The sequence below is a fragment of the Diplodia corticola genome (genome assembly GCF_001883845.1).
Source record: "Diplodia corticola strain CBS 112549 chromosome Unknown scaffold77, whole genome shotgun sequence".
In the NCBI taxonomy this organism is placed as follows: domain Eukaryota; kingdom Fungi; phylum Ascomycota; class Dothideomycetes; order Botryosphaeriales; family Botryosphaeriaceae; genus Diplodia; species Diplodia corticola.
In genome coordinates this window covers 649-18,577 of record NW_017971556.1, presented here as the reverse complement: position 1 = coordinate 18,577, position 17,929 = coordinate 649, and the positions used below count along the sequence as shown (strand labels likewise).

At 59.6% G+C, this 17,929-nt stretch overlaps 6 protein-coding genes across 6 annotated transcripts; 3 read left to right on the top strand and 3 right to left on the bottom strand.

Annotated features, from left to right (window-relative positions):
* Nucleotides 1-3,133: 3,133 nt before the first annotated feature.
* On the top strand, nt 3,134-4,554 carry BKCO1_770006 (uncharacterized protein; the record flags this gene model as incomplete). Its single annotated transcript, XM_020279060.1, has 2 exons — nt 3,134-4,263; nt 4,320-4,554. The coding sequence occupies 2 exons, from the start codon at nt 3,134-3,136 to the stop codon at nt 4,552-4,554; spliced, it is 1,365 nt and encodes a 454-aa protein (XP_020125844.1).
* A 1,701-nt stretch (nt 4,555-6,255) lies between these two features.
* BKCO1_770005 (double-stranded rna-binding-like) lies at nt 6,256-6,872 on the top strand (the record flags this gene model as incomplete). The annotated part of the gene is made up of 3 exons (XM_020279059.1): nt 6,256-6,295; nt 6,355-6,414; nt 6,718-6,872. The coding sequence occupies 3 exons, from the start codon at nt 6,256-6,258 to the stop codon at nt 6,870-6,872; spliced, it is 255 nt and encodes an 84-aa protein (XP_020125865.1).
* Nucleotides 6,873-10,908: 4,036 nt separating this feature from the next.
* On the bottom strand, nt 10,909-11,436 carry BKCO1_770004 (binding domain-containing protein; the record flags this gene model as incomplete). The annotated part of the gene is made up of 2 exons (XM_020279052.1): nt 10,909-11,297; nt 11,349-11,436. 2 exons carry the CDS (start codon nt 11,434-11,436, stop codon nt 10,909-10,911), a joined length of 477 nt encoding a protein of 158 aa, XP_020125864.1.
* Nucleotides 11,437-12,104: 668 nt separating this feature from the next.
* BKCO1_770003 (rna polymerase ii accessory cdc73) lies at nt 12,105-13,941 on the bottom strand (the record flags this gene model as incomplete). Its single annotated transcript, XM_020279041.1, has 2 exons — nt 12,105-13,045; nt 13,104-13,941. The coding sequence occupies 2 exons, from the start codon at nt 13,939-13,941 to the stop codon at nt 12,105-12,107; spliced, it is 1,779 nt and encodes a 592-aa protein (XP_020125843.1).
* Nucleotides 13,942-15,033: 1,092 nt separating this feature from the next.
* On the bottom strand, nt 15,034-15,939 carry BKCO1_770002 (mitochondrial import inner membrane translocase subunit tim21; the record flags this gene model as incomplete). The annotated part of the gene is made up of 5 exons (XM_020279030.1): nt 15,034-15,119; nt 15,167-15,266; nt 15,324-15,378; nt 15,430-15,614; nt 15,661-15,939. 5 exons carry the CDS (start codon nt 15,937-15,939, stop codon nt 15,034-15,036), a joined length of 705 nt encoding a protein of 234 aa, XP_020125842.1.
* Nucleotides 15,940-16,196: 257 nt separating this feature from the next.
* On the top strand, nt 16,197-17,619 carry BKCO1_770001 (atpase family aaa domain-containing protein 1; the record flags this gene model as incomplete). Its single annotated transcript, XM_020279019.1, has 4 exons — nt 16,197-16,259; nt 16,315-16,576; nt 16,630-17,002; nt 17,061-17,619. The coding sequence occupies 4 exons, from the start codon at nt 16,197-16,199 to the stop codon at nt 17,617-17,619; spliced, it is 1,257 nt and encodes a 418-aa protein (XP_020125841.1).
* Nucleotides 17,620-17,929: the final 310 nt, after the last annotated feature.

Below are 17,929 nucleotides of genomic sequence, written 5' to 3'. Positions count from 1 at the left end.
CTCCTTTATCAGGGGTTCTGGTCAGCTGGAACGGCGGCAGTAGTCTGTTTCTGCTGTGAACACGGCGAGGCGTGGTGCGACGGCGCGAAAAACGGGCGCAGACAACGGCGTGCCCAAGCGGGTGCCGCCCCTGTTGCTCTGCTACTCCATCGACCATGTGTGGCGCAAGAAGCCCGCAAACTCCCGCAAACGTTCATGCAGAAGCGCCATAGGGCGCCGTGAGCTGCAGCCGGAAAGATGTGTAATCCCATCAGAAGGGCTGCATTGACCAATTGCGGAGTTGGACGGGCCAGGTCTTGGTGGTAATGTCCCGACCCCTGGCATGCCCTATGAGCGGGAGTGGCTCGTCTTACGCGCAGGTAGATGTCATTTCCGACACGGAATGAGACTGCTCGCAATGAAGACCTGGGGTGATCGACTGCGCTAGGCCAGCACTTCTGAGTGAAAGGCACAACCCCACCACGTCGGAGAGGCTGTGAGGTTGCGGAGAAGGCGCCATTTGGATCAATGCTTTCTCAGCCATGGCTTGGGAGGGCGAGCCAGCAGCGTTCGTCTTACACGCGTTCGTGCTGAGATCCCTGTTGGTGACTGATGCCCAACACGTCCGCCTTTGGAAGGCACTTGAGGGCAATTGCGAGGCTACTCGAGGCCGCTCAAGGCCGCTCAAGGCTGCTCAAGGCTGCTCAAGGCTGCTCAAGGCTGCAATGTTCAGACCCAGGGCCATGAGGCGAGAGGCTGTGCGCGTTTGCGCAGGGCGATGTGCTCTGGGATGCTCGCCTTGCTCGCCTGCGCCGCCGGCGAGGGAGCGGCCCAGCACGCCCGGCGGGTAGAGGCTGTGCGATGATGTCTTGACTCCACTGCACGCCGTCAGTACGAGACGGGGAACACATTCGTGGGCGGAGAGGATTGGAGTCGGTACGTATTGGCGTGCTGGAGCGGTACGGCCGGCGTCGTGGGGCTGTTACGTGTGCGAGGAGCTGCAGGCGGTTGCGCCATCTCGCAGGCCGGGTGCTGAATGGAGCACATCCGCACTGGAATCAGGACTCCGCGATGCAGCAACGTTCCAGATCAAGAGCGCGGCGGCGATGTCATCACCCGTGGCCCTCTCGCCAAGCTCGGACGCGGATGTCTGCATGGAAGCAGAGCCACGGAGCCACGGAGCCACGGAGCCAGGAAGAGCCAGGCCATCGGAGAGATCTGTCTGGCGCAGCGAGGGCGAATCAGGACGGCGTCGCGCGCCGAGTTGCAGCGGCGGCCGTCGGGCGCAGCTCCGCGATTCGCCGTGCTGCAGCGCGACGGCGTGACCACGCCGCATTCCCCTGCCAATCATGCGAACAGCGCCGCGTGGTGTTCACAGACTCGCAGCGCGGGAGTCGATCCAGCGATTCGCGCTCGGATGCGAAGCGGCACGCGGTTGCGGTTGCTGCCCTCGCCGTCCCTCGCCGTCCCTCGCCGTCGCTCGCCGTCGACGTGGTCCGCCGGCCCCCGTCTGGACTCTTGCCTCCCACGTTGGCGCTGGCCATTGGGCGTCGCCTGCGCTGCCCTGCGCTGCCCTGCGCTGCCCTGCGCTGCCCTGCGCTGCCCGGTCCGAGACCTGGGGCTGGCCGCCGAGCCCCGCCGAAGGACGGCTGCTCCTGGGCCTGATGAACATGGAGAAGGCGGTCGATGGCCTGAGAATGACGGCCCCGGTGCGACGCGCGCGGGAGTGCCTGTCGCACACGCTGTCTGCGGACGAGCTGCGCGCCCATCAGCTGACGGTTTAGGAAACCGCGACAGGCAGCACACCGGCTTCTGTAGCTTATTTCCAGCCCTGCAGGGACACAGATATCCGCAGCCGCAGGGCGTGGTGGTGACTGTGAAGCCGCCCTCCCCCTCCCCCTCCCCCTCCCCAACAATCATCGGGCGGCGCAAGTTGAGGCGTAGTGGAGGCGTAATAATAATACTACTACGTAGGGGAGGTACAGATGGCTGGCCAGGCTAGAAGCACCGCCGTCTTCGATAGCGATCCTGCCGATGGGAGCTGGCGCCTGCTGGCCGCATCGAAGCGGCCCCGCGGCACACCGCCAGGAGGTACGCGCTGCAGCATCGGAGGTCAGCGCGCCTGCAGCCCTCAGCCGCGGCGCGGTCGCAGTATTGGCTTCCGGCGCGCTTGTGGCACGGCGATGAGCGCCGCAGTGACGTCTGGCCGGCGTGGAGCGACAGCAACGCTCACGAGATGCGGCGTCGACAACAACGGAGCAGGCACGTGGGATGAGGAGACTAGGAGACGAGCAGCGGAAGCTTGCCCAAGCAAGCAAGTGGATCATGACGAGGGGACCTGGGTGATGCGCCAACGGCGGCAGCGGGCAGCCTGCTCCCGGGGCGCTCGCAGACTTTGCACTGCGGCAACGGGGATCCCCCGACCCACGGCCCACGGCGCTCTAGGCCCCGGTTTTGCTCGAGCCGCGCCCTGCTCGGGTGCGCTGTTGAGCGACAGCGAGCGACAGCGGGGCGACAGCGAGCGACAGCGACTCGGGCGACGCTGCGTGCGAGCGGCGCCGTTCGCTGCTTCGGCCGCCGCGGCCGGGGCAGGGGGGTCGAGGGAGGGTTGCGGCTTGGTGCGGGTGGGAAGAGGCGCGCTGCGCGCTGCTCGAAGAGGTGTGGGCTTGGGGCTGCTGATTGGGTGCGCGTGCGTGGGCGGAGGGCGATCGAGCCTTTGATCGGAGAGGTCGGCGTGGCTGGGTGCGTCTGCGCGCTCCCCATTTGGCGTCATCCGGAGAGCCCTGCTCCCACCTGGGCGAGGCCGGCCGGAGCGCTTAGCCGTGGCTTGCGAGAGACTCCATGAATCGCTGGAATCGACTGACCCCTCCGCAGCCTACAATAACACTGACTGCCTCGCCGCACCCCCCGCGATCATCTGCCTGCGCACCGCCCACCGAGACATATCAACCCAGCCTGCCTGCGGCTGACCAGCCCCGTTCGCAAGAAACTGCACCCCTCGGCTTCCACATGTTTCTTTCCGTCTGATAAATATATCCCACGCCGTGTCACAGGCTCCGGCCCGCATGCTCCAAATACAACTCTTCTCCATACCCATCTTGTAATCTCTCCGTCTCCAACCCCCCCGCCAAGCTTGCATTCCTCCGCCCCCACCATGGCGTCCCACAACACCTACTGGACCGACTACCAGTCGACAACAAGTAGCGGCAGCTCAAGACGCAGCGGCGGCAGCGACACTAGTGACGAGTCTTACCGGTCAAGACGCAGCGCCCCCACCGCACAGCGTAGCCAGCGGCCATCGCTCCCCAAGCCCGAAACCTGGCACGCCCCCACCGAACGCCGTCGCGAGCTGTTCTACGAGGAGCCTGCCGAGTATTACGAGGCCCGGTCCTCGGTCGACACGTATGCATCGACGTCGGAAGAAGAGCTGGAAGAGGAAGAGGAGGAAGATGACTACCCGCCGTACGAAGTTCCCGAGTACAGACACGAGGCGTTTCCAACCGACGCCATCCCAGCAACGCCGCGAGATTTCGCGGACCTCTTCCCGTCCGCAAACAGGATGTCCATCCAGCATGACGATTCTACCATGGATGGGAACATGAACCTGCGCATCGACACCCAAGTGGAGACGAGGCGGGGAAAGCAACTCGTGACGCTCTTCCATCTCCGAATGCACGATCTGAAGAGCCGCGACTTTTCGCTTCGCCGGTACTGCAGAGACTCTGGCCGCGAGGTCTGCCATGCCATCCGGAAATATCAGAAGCCGCCGTCGGAGCGCCCGGCGTTGCAGCGGTCGTTCAGCAGCGCTATCGCCACGTTCCGACACAAGCCTGAGCGCAAAGTGTCCGGCTCATCTGATCTCAAGCGCCAGGATTCCGGGTACGGGTCGATGGTGGCAGGCGACGATGAGTCACGCCCTAAGTCGGCTGGTCAGCAGCCCAAGCGAGCGCAGCTGATGCCCACCAACACGATGAAGATGGAGTTCTCCAACTACGCCCATGTAGACATCAAGCGCCGCGGCACCAAGTCGAACAAGAGATATGAATTCGAGTACTGGGGAGTGAACTACACCTGGAAACGCGTGTCGAAGAAGGACGGCAACTTTGAAGAAATCTCTTACCACCTGACGCGGAGTGACAGCCCGCTGGCGCTGGCACACATCGTTCCCGTGCCCCTCACCAATGCGCAAGCACGCGAGGAGGCTGCAAAGGGCGGCTGGATCCCTCCGTGTTCCATGTGGATCAGCGAGCCGTCAATAATCGAAGGTGGCGCCGACACTGCTGAGTGAGTACACGCGTGTATATCGATTGCTCTGCGCAGCTGCTAACCTGTTTTTCCAGTGTCATTGTCTCATCAGGAATCATGGCTCTTGTGGACGACAGCATCAAGAGCCACTTCCACTCCAAGGAGTCGACGCAGATCCACATTCCCCTGTCCCGCAACGCGTCTTTCAAGCTGAACATGGACTATGTCGGCCCGAAGCGGCTCATTGACGAAGTTTTCCATCGTACCACGCGCGGTAACACGTCGCCGCGGGGGCCGACTCCGCTGCGGCGAACATCCGTGGAGGCGTGACGGCGGATGTGATGTTGCGGTCAGGCGTGTGGCGGTAATTTGCATAACCCTTCTCGTACAAATATTCTTTTCCTTCCCCTTTTCATAGACACGATGGCCGGCATGTTACATTATCCAGGACGCGGCGCGCTCGTGGGGCACACCGCCTCGTGCGCAGCTGCAGGCGGCCGTCTGGTTTTGCGTGGAATCCGGCTATCCGTATCGCAAGAGCTGCGTTTTTTTCGTAATCAGCATGGGCGGGCAGGGCGCGAGACAGGGCATCGGTTGCATAGCGGTGAGGCAAGGGTTTCTGGCGGATTGTTTGCTCTCGGTTCGTCCAGCATTTGGGGCGGGCGATTGGCATGTTATTGGAATTGCTTCTTTCGCGGGATCGGGACCGGCAAGCTTGGAAGGGCTGGGTCGGCGGGACGGGATGGATCACGCAGCATGATGATGACTGGCGTCCAGGACGGCATCTCCCTTTTGTATTCCCTCGGGCCGCACGACTGTCCGTATGAATGAATGAATCAAGACTCACAGCGCCTTCACCGCCGCGGGCAGGGCGGGCGAAAAGAGGTTCCTGCGCAACGGCGCCTGCTGTGTGGATGCTGTGTGGATGCCGTGTGGATGCTGCGTGGCGGCGCCGATTGCCGAGCGGGCGTCACGATGGATGATGGGCGGTCGTCACGCCATGCGGGAGGCTTGTTGCGGCCCATGGCGGTGCGACGGCGAGAGCAGCGAGGAAGTAGGTACCCGCGGGCGGTGGCCGGTCGGCCCATGCTTCAGCCATCGTGCGGCTCTCGCGCACCGACGCCTCGCCTTGACTTGCCAGCACCCGCACCCGCACCGCACCCGCACCCGCAGCGCACGTCGCAGCTCCACGGCGGTTGCAGCCGGCGGATGGCGCGCGGGCAGCGGCTGGGCCAGGGCAGGGCAGGGCAGGGCAGGGCCGGGCAGGGCAGGGCAGGGCCGGGCAGGGCGGCAGCGGCAGCGGCAGAACTGGAATGGTGTGGGCCAAGCAGACCCGAGCAGCCGGCAGCTCGATCTTTTTTTTTCTTTTTTCTTTTTGGCTGCGGGACGCTGCCCACGTCGATCGTGCTAGGGCTTAGCGCGGACTGTGGGAAAGACACGTCGCGGGCCGGCCAGCTCATACACGCAGCGGGCTGTCTTGGGGTTGGCGGGCGGCAGCTCCGCTTCGCAGTTCTCCTTGCTGGCGCGCATTGGTTTGTGTGCGGGCGGAGCGGGCGCGCTGGCGGCGCTGCAATGGGCTCGCCAGCCTGCAGCAGCTGCGCTGGCAGCCATGAGAAGAGCATCGCCATTCTGCCCTCTCGCGGCCCGACCCTCCACTCGCCCGCCTGGTCGGGTCCTGGCTCCCTTCCAAATCATCGCTTGCGAACTGGCTCTGAGCAATGATGCAGCGCGGCTCAATAGTTGGATACCGGCCGGCCAAGTCAACGCTTGAACCACACCGTCTCACGCCCCCCCTGCTCCAACGGCTCCCTACTGCAAACCGCGACCTCCACGCCCAAGCTGCGCGATGCCCCGGGATATAAAGATGACGCCCCAGCCAGACCACCACGCCAGAGCACACATCACACTCTGCGGTGAACAGCACACGCACCAGACCGCTCCTTCCTCCCCTGCTCCAAAACTCACTTCAACCCATCCTCCGCTAGCCGGCTTCCCCACAACCACTCGCCCCCCCAACTCTCGCTCCTCACCATGGCCAGCCGCCCTAGCTCGTGGCAGGAGAAGCTGCAGGGTAAGGCCCTCCCCCAGCCCAGCCCGCGCCGCCCGACACCACCCGCTCACCGCCTCCAGACTACTGCAGAGCCATCTCCTACCCGCCGCCCGTCTACAAGGAGTTTTCCGACCGTCGAGGTGAGTCGTCAATCCCGCATGAAAATCTCCTCGCCCGCTCCCTGTCGCCTGTGCCTTCGCCTTGCTGCGCCGCACAATACCCTCTTCCCGCCGCGCCGGTCACCCCCTTGCTTCCCCGGATCAGCGAGAGAACGCCATCGACGCATCATCCTCCTTCCCGAAACAGCCGAAACCGGCAATCATTCGATATCAACTAACCCGGCCGCTCACCTGCCCACCACCACCACCACCTCCTTCTCCACACCGCATCTTCCAACAATGTCAACCCTGCTGGAGCATTGACGCTGACTACTGCCCTCGCAGGTGGCCGCACTGCCTGGTCGAGCAGCGTCCACATCGGCAACATGAGCGTGCCGGCGCGCTTCTGGTACGACGGCCAGTACGTCGACAAGGCCAAGGAAGATGCCGCCGAGGTGGCCTTGCAGAGACTGTGCGGTAGTCCGCAGCAGCGTTGGTGAGCGACCATTGTCCGCCTTCCCCGCTTCTCTCTTTTGCATTTCTCAATATCTTTGCTCTGCTCCCCCCTCGCGTCGGCCCGGCAGCGCGGCAGGCTGACCGCCATCTTCTCGTACAGATCCGCCTCGCCAAGAGTTACTCTCTCTGTCTGCACCATCAATTCGCGAAATTCTTGATACCACTTCCTGCCGAGCGCAGCCTAACCACTCAAAAGTTGCCACCTGACCACATCCTCTCGGCCGTGATTTAGACGGAGAAAAAGCTCAAGCTGTTGCGTTGACTGGCTGAAAGGCGGATGGATGTGGAAGTCGTTGCCATTGGAGGCGCTGGATGGCCGCAACCTTTTCATCTCCACCCCGTTTCCCATCCGTCTCCTGTCATCTCTCCCCTTCTTCTACCTTTCCTTGCTACCCTTCTATCTCTCCTGGTCCAGACAGCGAGCTTGGACTTTGCACGTGCTGGGAATCCCCCTTGAATTGGGATGCCTTTTTCTTTTCTACATTGGATTTTGGGGTTCTGGGAAATCAACTGTGGGGTGGGAGTTTACATCAAACATCGTTTAACCTGATATCGGCGTAGGAGAACAACGCTCCCAGTGACGGGTATATTTCTGTTTTGTCATCATCATCATCATTTCTACTGGAGCGAGGGGTTCTTCGGGCGCAAACAAACACAAATCATGTTAAAGGAATCCCGTCTATATTTTCTCTTGTTTCGCTGTCTCCGACTTTCTTCTCTGACATGTCTTCTTGTACGCTAAGCCACTTATCATGACGGACGATATTCTCTACGTCACTCTTCTCCGTCTGTTGGGAAGGGGGTCCACATCTTTGCCGAAACAACCTCTTCTCTGCGTACGTTCTCATGTCGCCAGTCTCTCAACAATTCTGCAGTATGCATCGTTTGCCGTCGCAAAAGCGGGTCGGGGCAGTTTTGTTGGACTCGCGGCGAATTTCAGACCGCTTGGCCGTCGTCGGCTGCTTACATGTCGCGCGCGGAACCCGGCAGCGACAGCGGGAGCAGGGTGGGCAGGGTGTAACATCGGCCGTCCCGACGAGACGCGCCCAGCTACAACGCTTGCACGACAAGCCGCACCAATCAGATAGCTGAAACAAGGTTGTTTGTAACGGGGTTGTCGTTCCGGAGCCGGGAACACGAGGAGACAGATTTGGGAAAGGGAGGGTCCGCAAATGCCCAGGAAGGACATGATAAAAGATCGTCGGTATGTTGGTTTTCCTTTTCGTTCTTAGGTTGTCGTTGGCACCGCGCTTGCTGCGCCGCAACGGCCGGAACGATCCGTCCCGAGGCGGAGGAGCACTAGGTACTTATTAGCATCGGTCCCGCCCGTTTCTTTTATTTTTTTTCCTTGGTCTCCCGTTTCTGAACTGGTGACGTGATTCGCGTCCAACAGTTGGACGGGTCAACCCCCTTCCATCTCGCGTTTGCTGTCGGTTGCATCCCATCTGCTCATGATCTTCCTAGATACAATCTATCTGGTGATTGCGTGCGGGCGGTGTGTGCGATGCCGATCATGCCATCAGGTGCTTCGCCCTCAGTGCGGGTGGGTGAGCCGGCATTCTTCCTGGACATTCCGAGATCATCGGGGTGACATGGGGGATGCCCAGTAGTATGATAGTTTCTTTTGCCAAGACGAAGCTGCGAAAGACAGTTTGTTGACTTGCTAGAAAAAGCTTCGGCTTGCAGTTGTGTGTGAAACAGGCCCACTAGCTTGCAGCATACCCATGGCTTTGCGTTGCATGTGGCCGACAGCGTTGCACCACGGGCATCAAGGCCCTTGCTTGGCTTCCTTCCTCAAGAGTTTGCTCAAGGCAAAAGCATCAACGAAAGAAAAACAGAAAAAAAAGAACCCAGCACTGTGGCTGATCCCGCCCAACCCCGACCTTCAATGGTAGTCGACACCGGGCAGTCTACTCAGAGAGACGACGCCCAAAGCCCCCAGAACCAAATCTACTCTATCTCTAAGCCGACCCGCAGGTTGGGCCCACCCGAAGGCAAGGCTCCCCCTGAAGGCAAGACGTCCCCCAAGGCGAAGCTCATCCAAAGGCACGGCCGCCCCGAAGTCGAGACTCATCCGAAGGAACGACCTCCCCGAAGGCGAGGACTTATCCCAGGGCAGGGCCTCCCCAAAGGTGGAGCTCGTTTGAAGGCGAAGACTCGTCCCATGGCAGGACCTCTCCAAAGGCGGAGCTCGTGCGAAGGCAAACCTCGCCCGAAAGCGAGGCTATCCCAAAGACCAAACACCCCCAGAGGCGAGGCCACCGCAAAGGCAAGACACCCCCAGAGGCGAGACCACCCCAGAGAAAAAGCTCACCCCAAAGTGAGGCCGTCCAGACGACATGGCCCGCTCGAAGACGAGACCGTACCGAAGACAAGGCTTGCCCGAAGACAAGGCTTGGCCGAAGGCAGCAAAGAAAAAGGAGAGATGAAGGAGAAGAAAAGAAACGGGCTCGGGGCGAGGAGCGGAAGGGTTTAAGTAGCTCGCCGGCGACAGTGATCGCACCGAAGGCACGGGGTCAACCGGCGTGCCGCTAAACCAGAAACGGAAGAGCTGGGGCAGAGGCGGCATTTTAGGAAAGAGCCACTGGCACTTGAGATGGGCGGCTGCTTCCATCACTGCCCATAAAGTCTTGGCGCAAAGACGGCGCGGGCGCCTTTCACTACCCATACCGAACGGGAAGGCGCCACCAGGCTCCAGAGGTCTTCACTGATTTTACCGCGGACGTGACAAGCCAGCGAAGCGCTGCCTCCGGCACCTCGGATTCCCACCAAGTCAGACTCCCGCCCATGAACTGCTTCATTTAGCCTTACGCATGTACACAGGTCACCTTGCAGACTCACCTTGAGGATGCGCGATTATGGCTGAGTCTCCTTCCCCACTTCAAGTTCCTGCGCATCTTCGCGTGCTTCTAACTCGTACATGTTTCGGTCGTCCTTCGCTGTAGTCCCATACCTTTCCATAACCGGAAAAGCCAGACGGGAAGTAGGAGTCGTCCCAGAGCTCCACGGAAGACTTGGCAATCTGAGTGAGCATCCCGCCTTCGATGTTACCCGATAGCTCAGCCTCATACGTCCACTGGGACGAAGATGATGGCGGAGACGTAGCGATTTCAGGAGGAACATGCGTAGCAGTGGAGGAGTCATGGAGGCGGTAAAATTGAGAGCAACGAATGCAAAGAAGCCATCTTTTGATCCCCTCGCGACGGATGCCACTGACAGTGGACTGTTCAATCAAAGTTCAAAATTCCTCGTATTGGAGACATATCTCTTTGGAAAAGCTTTTGGGAATCGTGACATGACGTCAGCAAAGATAACATCTGGAACCAGCTGAGCTGCTGGGTGGGCAAGATGCATCTTATTTGGAGCAGGCACAGTATCTTGAGGCCGGGTTCCTGCCGTGCCAAGATCCGCCTCGCGACCAGTTTGTCCCTCCTATTGTCTCGGTAGTACGGAAGGGACCGGTGTAGCGGGCTTGGCTCTGCAATGTCTCAGCCTTGAATATGTGCAACAACGCCATACCGCCGACGCCACAGCGAGCACGAGGAATTGAAGGTCGAATTTTGGGTCAGGAAACGGAACATGGGCATTATATGTGCGAGAGTGAGTCAACGAGAACAGATTTTCTTCTGTTGGACATCAAAAAGAAAGAAGAATCGCGGCTGGCAGGTGAAATGCAACCAGACTCCGACAAGAAATGAGCAAGGCTAAGTAGGCGTGACAGATAGCCGAGGGCGGCAAGCTTCGAGACTTTGCTCTACACTAAAGTAATCAGTAAGTTGAGGTAGGGCTGTACTCCACTCGATGCCTTGAGATAGTCATCCGATCCCAGTGGATCCTGTTGAGTCGGGCAAGGCCATGCTGCAGCATGGTGCAGTTCAGGACTCATCTCCCGTCAAAAGCCACCCGCTCCACGTCAACACAGTAAGTTTCCAAGCCCTCTCCTTCCTCATCATGTGCTGCGTTGCGCCGGCGTTCATGATGCAACCCCCTCAAAGCCCATTCACGCCCGCCCGCTTGTTTTTACAAGCGCGACCAGTCCCTCCCCGCAACCGCCAGCGCCTCCTCCCCGTCGACCAACACGCACCACCCCTCGCCGTGCCCGCCGTTCCTCCCCCACTTCCCCCCGGCGATGACCGCGCCCGGCCACGCCTCCTCGGCAAACTCCAGCACCTTGTCGTCGAACGTGCCCGGCTGCAGCCAGACGGCACGGATGCCGACCTCCTTCGCCTCCTGCAGCAGCTGCAGCGTCACGGGCGGCGGCGTTATCACGGATAAGGCGGTCTCGGAGGGGGACGGGAGGGCGGCCGGGGAGGGCGAGGTGGTGTGGGGCTTGCTGAGGGCGGTGATGCTGGAGGAGCCCGGGTTGATCGGGGTGACGGGGAGGGAGTGGTGGAGGTACCATACGAAGACTGTGCGTGGCCATGTGTCAGCGGAGATCAATTGAATGAGTGGACACGCACCTTTGTGGCCGAACTTTGCGCGGTCGGAGCTGGCGCCTGCGACGGCGAAGCGCGGGGAGGTGAAGAATGTCTTGAAGGCGGCTTCCATGGCTGTTGACGGTAACGGCACGGGGGTGGGAGGAAAATTGACGGGGTGGGTTGGATGCTTCGAGGGTTTATGTTCGCAGAGTCGTGGGCGGAGCGCATGACGTCGTTTGCCGCAGGCGTTGCGTGCGTTCCCGCATCTGGTGGCTAATCCGGAAGGTCGACACCCCATTCTAGAGTCTATTTGGAATACAGTGCATTGTTAATCCAAGAACGTTCTGGATTGCGCGGATGAGAAATATGAGCAGAGACACCACATCTCTCCGTTTTTGAACTTGGCTGGAAATTCGAATGCAAATTGTCCTTCTACAGGCTAGACCGTTTCTACGTACCGGGAGCTGCCAATGCAACGAGCGCACTGCCGGCGGTGCCGAGGAGTGCAAGGCTTGCAGACACCACATGTACGGCTGCTGTGACCAGCACTGCACCGGTCGCTGAAGAGTGCCAGAGGGCGAAGGATCAACCAGCGTTTCTGAATGACCCTACATTTCGACAAGGAGCAATGAGCCGATGATTTGAGAAGGGCTGAAGAGGACGGAATGGGTCTATTCCATCATCTGACTGCTCCCGATGAATTGAACAGGACAGTGTGAAGACGCATGCGTTGGGATACAAACAGTCCGTGATTCACGACCTATTTCCCCACCGTTAAGCCACCCTGGCACTGCCAAGTCAAACGTCAACACCTCCACGTGTCTTCCGCCGACCGTGATACACACACATCCCCTTCCCACCGCTCTTATGTTTCGGGTGAAGCGGACACAGCGGACTGCCGGGCAGATGCTCTGGCACGTCCCACTCGAACGCTAAATCTCTTCTGTTTGCCTCCACTCTCGACTGTGGCGAGTCCGCCAGTATGTGGTCCAGCCGTTCCGCGACCCAGTCGCGTTCAATACCGGGTGTTTCATCTGGCGACAGTCCTTGTGGTACGTTCCACTCATCGTCGGCCGTCACACCCTGGCTCATGAGCACCGCGTCACTGTCCCACAAACCGCTGCTGCGAGGTTTGCGCCGTATCCGAGCTGGAGTCGCACCTGACACTCGTCGCGCCTTGCTCGCGCCTTCTGATGAAGGCCCGGCAAAGAAGAAGCCGGCATTTCTGCCGGAAGCAGCGCGGTCGATAGTGAACTCCGGCGGCGTGTGGACCCGATTTTGTCCTGGAGGCACAAACTCTGGGACCAGTAAGCTTCTGCGGACGTCAGCTTCGCGATCTGGAAGCTCATCGGCTTGAAAGTATTCATTTCGTTCCCCCGGCATTGAGGTTGCTGGCGCTCGAGAGCTGTTGGACTCCGTCGCTGCTGGCTCCTCCGTGGCGGATGACGAACTTTGTGGCGAGATCCCGCCGAGGGAGGTTCCGATGAAGTCAGGACCGTAATGTTTCGAGTGGCTCGGAGAAACTGAGGGTTCACGGATTGCAAAGTAAGAGCTAGCTCCTCGGCGGTCGTGACGAGGGCCAGGGCTAGAAAGTACAGCTTTGTCAAAGTCACTTGGACTTATAGGGAGTGGAGGAAGCTCAAGTGTTTCTCTACCGTTCCATCGGTTCGAACATCCAGACCTTGTTTCTCTCTGAGGACTGGTAAACTGCTGTGGAGAAAGTGAAGCGGCCTTAGGAACTATACAGGCATTAGTTTGAGGACAGAGGAAGAAGGTGTGGGTTGTTGCCTTGCGCACATTTGAACGGCCTCGCATCCGTTATTTCTGGTGTCATTCCCACCGCGTTGCTGACGTCGGTGAAACTCAAAGAATCACGAGGGGTAGGTGGCTTGCGCCACAACCAGCGTTTTCTTGATGTCTTTAGACTTGCTTGTTGGGAAGCCATGGAGGGCGGTCTGTGACCGTCACCGAAGTCCGAAGCAGGGGTTTGTACTGAGGACTCTGATGGCGTGGATGTATGTGAAGAACTCTGTGGTTTGCCATGCTTGAGCAGGTGACTGCTGTGAGATTTCCAGCGTGCGAAACTCGGCCTTGGCTTGGAACGTTTCACTTGCCTATCGGTGGATGAGTTGGATAGGTCTCCCACAGAGGAAGCACATGCGCTATGAGAATCGTCGGTAGACACGTTAGACCGTCTAGGGAGGGCGTCGCTCTTGGAGTGGAAATGGGACTGCCGCGTTGAAGCGTTCGGGATTGAAGTATGAGACGGCCTGGACGGCTCAGCAGAATCTTCGGGATTCGACTCTTGCCTTCGCAACGCTCTGAACCAGGCAGGCTTGTTTGCGGAAGCCTTCAGCTCTGGTGTAGCAAGTGCCGAAGGGTGGGCTGGAGCAACTTCACTGGCTTCTTCACTGGGATCTTCGTAGGTCATCACTTTCTTGAGGTTGGCAATGGTCGCGACGCTTCTCCGTCTAACTCCAGGTGAGAATCTCTCCGCAAGGCTAGTCTTGGTGGTATTGATGAGCCTCAAGTCCGGCCCTGTCCTCATGATTCTGCGGGCAAAGCTGGACGCGGAGGAGTTCCCGGAGGTGCGGATCGACTCGGGCAGAGAGCTATCGCTTGCGCTGTGGTTCATGTCGGCTGGGCGGTGCGAAGTCTGAGTGCGCTCGCTTGTTGCACGGACATGACGACCCAGCACCGATGTTGGAAGCCTCTTTACGCCAATGTTGGCGTTCGATGCGTCCGTAGAAACGCTATAAGGCTGGTTGACGTCCGCGAAAGGGCTTGTGAAAGGCGTCGGGCCCGTGGATGAAGGCGAATCATCCAAGGAAACGGAGCCGTCAACCGCCCATTGCGGCGCACAACTCGTTGTGAGTACTGAAGACGTGAGGTGCGTTGTTATGACGTGTGTGAAGTCCATTGCCGAAGATGAGGCTCATTGCATCGACCTTCACTCGGCGCGAGGCTGGCTGTTTGATGGTTGCAGAGGCGAGACGGACGAGCTTCAAGACTGAGGTGACAATTTACTGCCGCCCATAGGGTTAACAATAGCGTGGGCCTGAATAGGAGAGTAAATGAAAGAGGAGCGAAGAGGAGCAAGGACCAAGTGTAGCTGGGCCCATCAGCCTGCCAGGAGCGGCACGGGTACGAGTCCGTTCTAGCTAGCTGTCTGCGCCGCTTTCCCGCACAGTCTGATCCAAGTTGACTGTCTCCAAGGCAGGAGCGCTCCGAGCAATGCAAGAGCTGATGACGCTTGGCCATCGGGTATCTAACAAGGCAAGAGCCACAGGACAGGTCGGGCTTCTCATGGCTGGAGCGTAAGCTGGTTATATTATAAGCCCGCGAGATAATTCATACGTCTTAAACACTTGCTACACTCCGAGATAGCACAAGACCTCCATTCCGCTTCTGGAAGCAACCCACAGTTGGAGCACTATCTTGCTCCTCCCGATGCAGCTTGGTAGAATGCTGCGCATGAGTCCGGCCACCATCTGCTCCCCGTTGCAAGCTGCTCGATGCTAGCTTGACGAGGGAGCCTCCGGAGAACTGGCCTCCTTCAATGTCAGAATGGCCAGAATACGAGACCGAAAATAGTCTAACATGGGGTGGGACATCGGCCCTAGAGGGCACCTGGAGAGCACCTGGGGTGCGATCTTAATTCGTTGGACTCACAGCTCCACCTCTGCATGGAGCTGGCGTGAGAGCCCAGAACCCTCAACTCGCTCATCTACCACCAACGGACACCAAAGAGCTTGCCAGACTTTTTCTTGAGGGGAGACCAGCTGTCATCCTCGAGAACAATGCGCTTGTGGCCTGTTGTTGGGTCAGCTTGGCTATTGCCGAGGAGGCCTTTTGCTTACCTGGAACGTCGAGCGTCAATGACTGATAATCGAGCTCCTGTTCGCCTGGTCGTTGGATCATGTGCAAGAAGACTGTCCCCCTGTTGAGCGGGCCATCAACCTGGGTGCCAGATCAGTCGACAGCGCCCAGCCACCTGCAGGGAGATGGAAGCCATACGTAGAAGCGGAGGTAGAGATGCTCGTTGCCAGCACGATCCTTTTCTTTCTTCGAGCTAGTGCGAGATTAGCACGCAGCGCTGGCCGGCGACTGGAGCCAGACATACGTTATCGACCAAGCTCTCGCCATGCGGCTGTGAAACACTTCGCCGTGTGCCACGATTTTCTTGGGGTCGCCAAGCAGCTCCACGCACTTGGGGTCCTCCTTGATCCTCTTCAGGGCGCGGTGGTATTGGTTTGTAGTGCCTTCGGGGGAGAGGACTTCGGAATAGATGACGTAGCCAACGGCGCCCTGCAACTGTCAGCCCGGCTCAGGCCATCGAGGATGCGCGACGAACGGTTGCAAGGACGCCGGCGATGACGACCAGGAAATTGAACGACTGCTGCGTCGAGCGGGCGACCTTCTCGGTGGCGGTGAGATCGCCCCAGCGCACATGGCCATTGTCGTTGGCGACAGTGACCTGGCGCCGGTTGGTGGAGCTCTTGGGCGACGCGCCGAGGCCGTGGGGAGTCGCGTACAGCCTACAGGAGCGCACGGGCAAGCATGACGCGCTTCGCAGGCGGGCAGCCAGTGCTTCGGTCGGCGAGGCTCGCACGATGCGCGGCAGGAGGGCCATGGTTGCGGGGCGTCGAGAGCAGCGGCAGCTTGTTGAAAGCTCGAGGCGCGAAGCTCCGCACTTGGGCACCCCGGCTTTTTTGGCGCCACAGATGCACGCCCGCCACGCCCGCCACGTCCGCGGCGCCCGCGGCGAACAACCAGCACCTCCAGCTGCACCTCGGGTACCTGTCCGACTTTGCCCTCCAACGCCGCCCTGTGCATATCCCGCGTGCGCCCCCAGGCCTCTCGCCTCTGCGCACTCCCAAGATCCACACCATGACGAGCCAGGGATGGAAGAAGTACTCGTACCTGGGCGATCTGCTGATGATCACGGCCGCCGTAAGCCCAGGACCCGCCTCCGCCACGCGCGACCTTTTGCTGATGCAGTGTGCAGCCGGTGTTGATGTACTTCGTCGTGCGCAACCTCCTCTCCAAGCTCGATCCCGACGCCTCGTCCAAGGAAGAAGCCCGCCAGAAATCCATCGCCGCCAACCGCAAGCTGAAGGGCATACTGGCCCGGCAAGAAGAGGAGGAAGACGAGGAGCAGGACAGCATCCGCCAGCGGCTGCACCGCGACGAGCTGGCCCTCACCCCCTACGAGCAGTCCATTGCCATGGAGGTTGTTGCGCCCGAGGAGATACCCGTTTCTTTCGAAGGTGAGCGGACGCTTGGAAGGCATCAGCCCGGCTCATGCTGATACCCTGTGTAGACATTGGAGGCTTGGAGGACATTATCGAGGAGCTCAAGGAATCCGTCATCTACCCTCTGACGCTGCCCCACCTCTACGGCCATACTTCTTCGTTGCTGTCCGCTCCGTCCGGTGTGCTGTTGTACGGTCCGCCGGGCTGCGGAAAGACCATGCTTGCCAAGGCCCTTGCGCATGAGAGCGGTGCCTGCTTCATCAACCTGCACATCTCGACCTTGACTGAGAAGTGGTACGGTGACTCGAACAAGCTGGTCAGCGCCGTCTTCTCGCTCGCCCGCAAGCTCCAGCCCACCATCGTCTTCATCGATGAGATCGATGCTGTGCTCGGACAAAGGCGGAGCGGTGAGCACGAGGCCAGTGGTATGGTCAAGGCAGAGTACGTCTTCTAGCGCATCCGGCGCATCAATGTCCTTTCGGCTGTTGACGTTTCGCAGGTTCATGACCCACTGGGATGGTCTTGCGTCTACCAATGCTGCTGGCATGCCGCAGCGTATTTGCATCCTGGGCGCGACGAACCGAATCCAAGACATCGACGAAGCCATTCTCCGCCGTATGCCCAAGAAGTTCCCCGTCTCACTCCCATCCGCCCACCAGCGCCGCGGCATTTTCAAGCTCATTCTAAAGGACACCAAAATCGACCGCGCACAATTCGACCTTGACTATCTCGTCCGCGTTTCCGCAGGTATGAGCGGCAGTGACATCAAGGAAGCCTGCCGCGACGCTGCCATGTGCCCTGTCCGCGAGTTTATCAACGAGCGCAAGAAGCGTGGGGATCCGCTGCGTGGTGTGAATCCGGAAGAGGTGAGGGGGCTGCGAACGGAAGACTTCTTGGGAAGGAAGGGCACAGTGCATTCGATGCATGACCCGGAGAAGGCGGGGGCAATTCCCGAGGCTGAGAGTGTTGATGGAGACAGCTCTAGCGACGATATTGGCAAGGTCGAGACCTCGTCCACCTCGCCGGCCGAGGACGAATACGTCGCCCCTGTGAGGTGATCTCTCAGCCAACTAGTGGCAAGCTCAACTGCATGAGTGGTGTGCACTTCAAAGGGCGGAGTTTGGCGTTGGATCACGATACGGGCAAGAGGAAAGCATAGGCACACATGTGTGCCAAGGCGAGTTCTGGGATAGACGGAGGATCACTGCTTGTTCTGCTCATGACAGCGTGTGTACGGGCCTATTAGTACAGTACATATCGCCACGAGGCGTTGCTCTCAAGATTTCTAATTTAGGCTTCGAAGGATTCTCACCGCGTCTTCAGGTTCCACTCTTTACCACAACCATCTGCCGACATGGCCGGATGTGG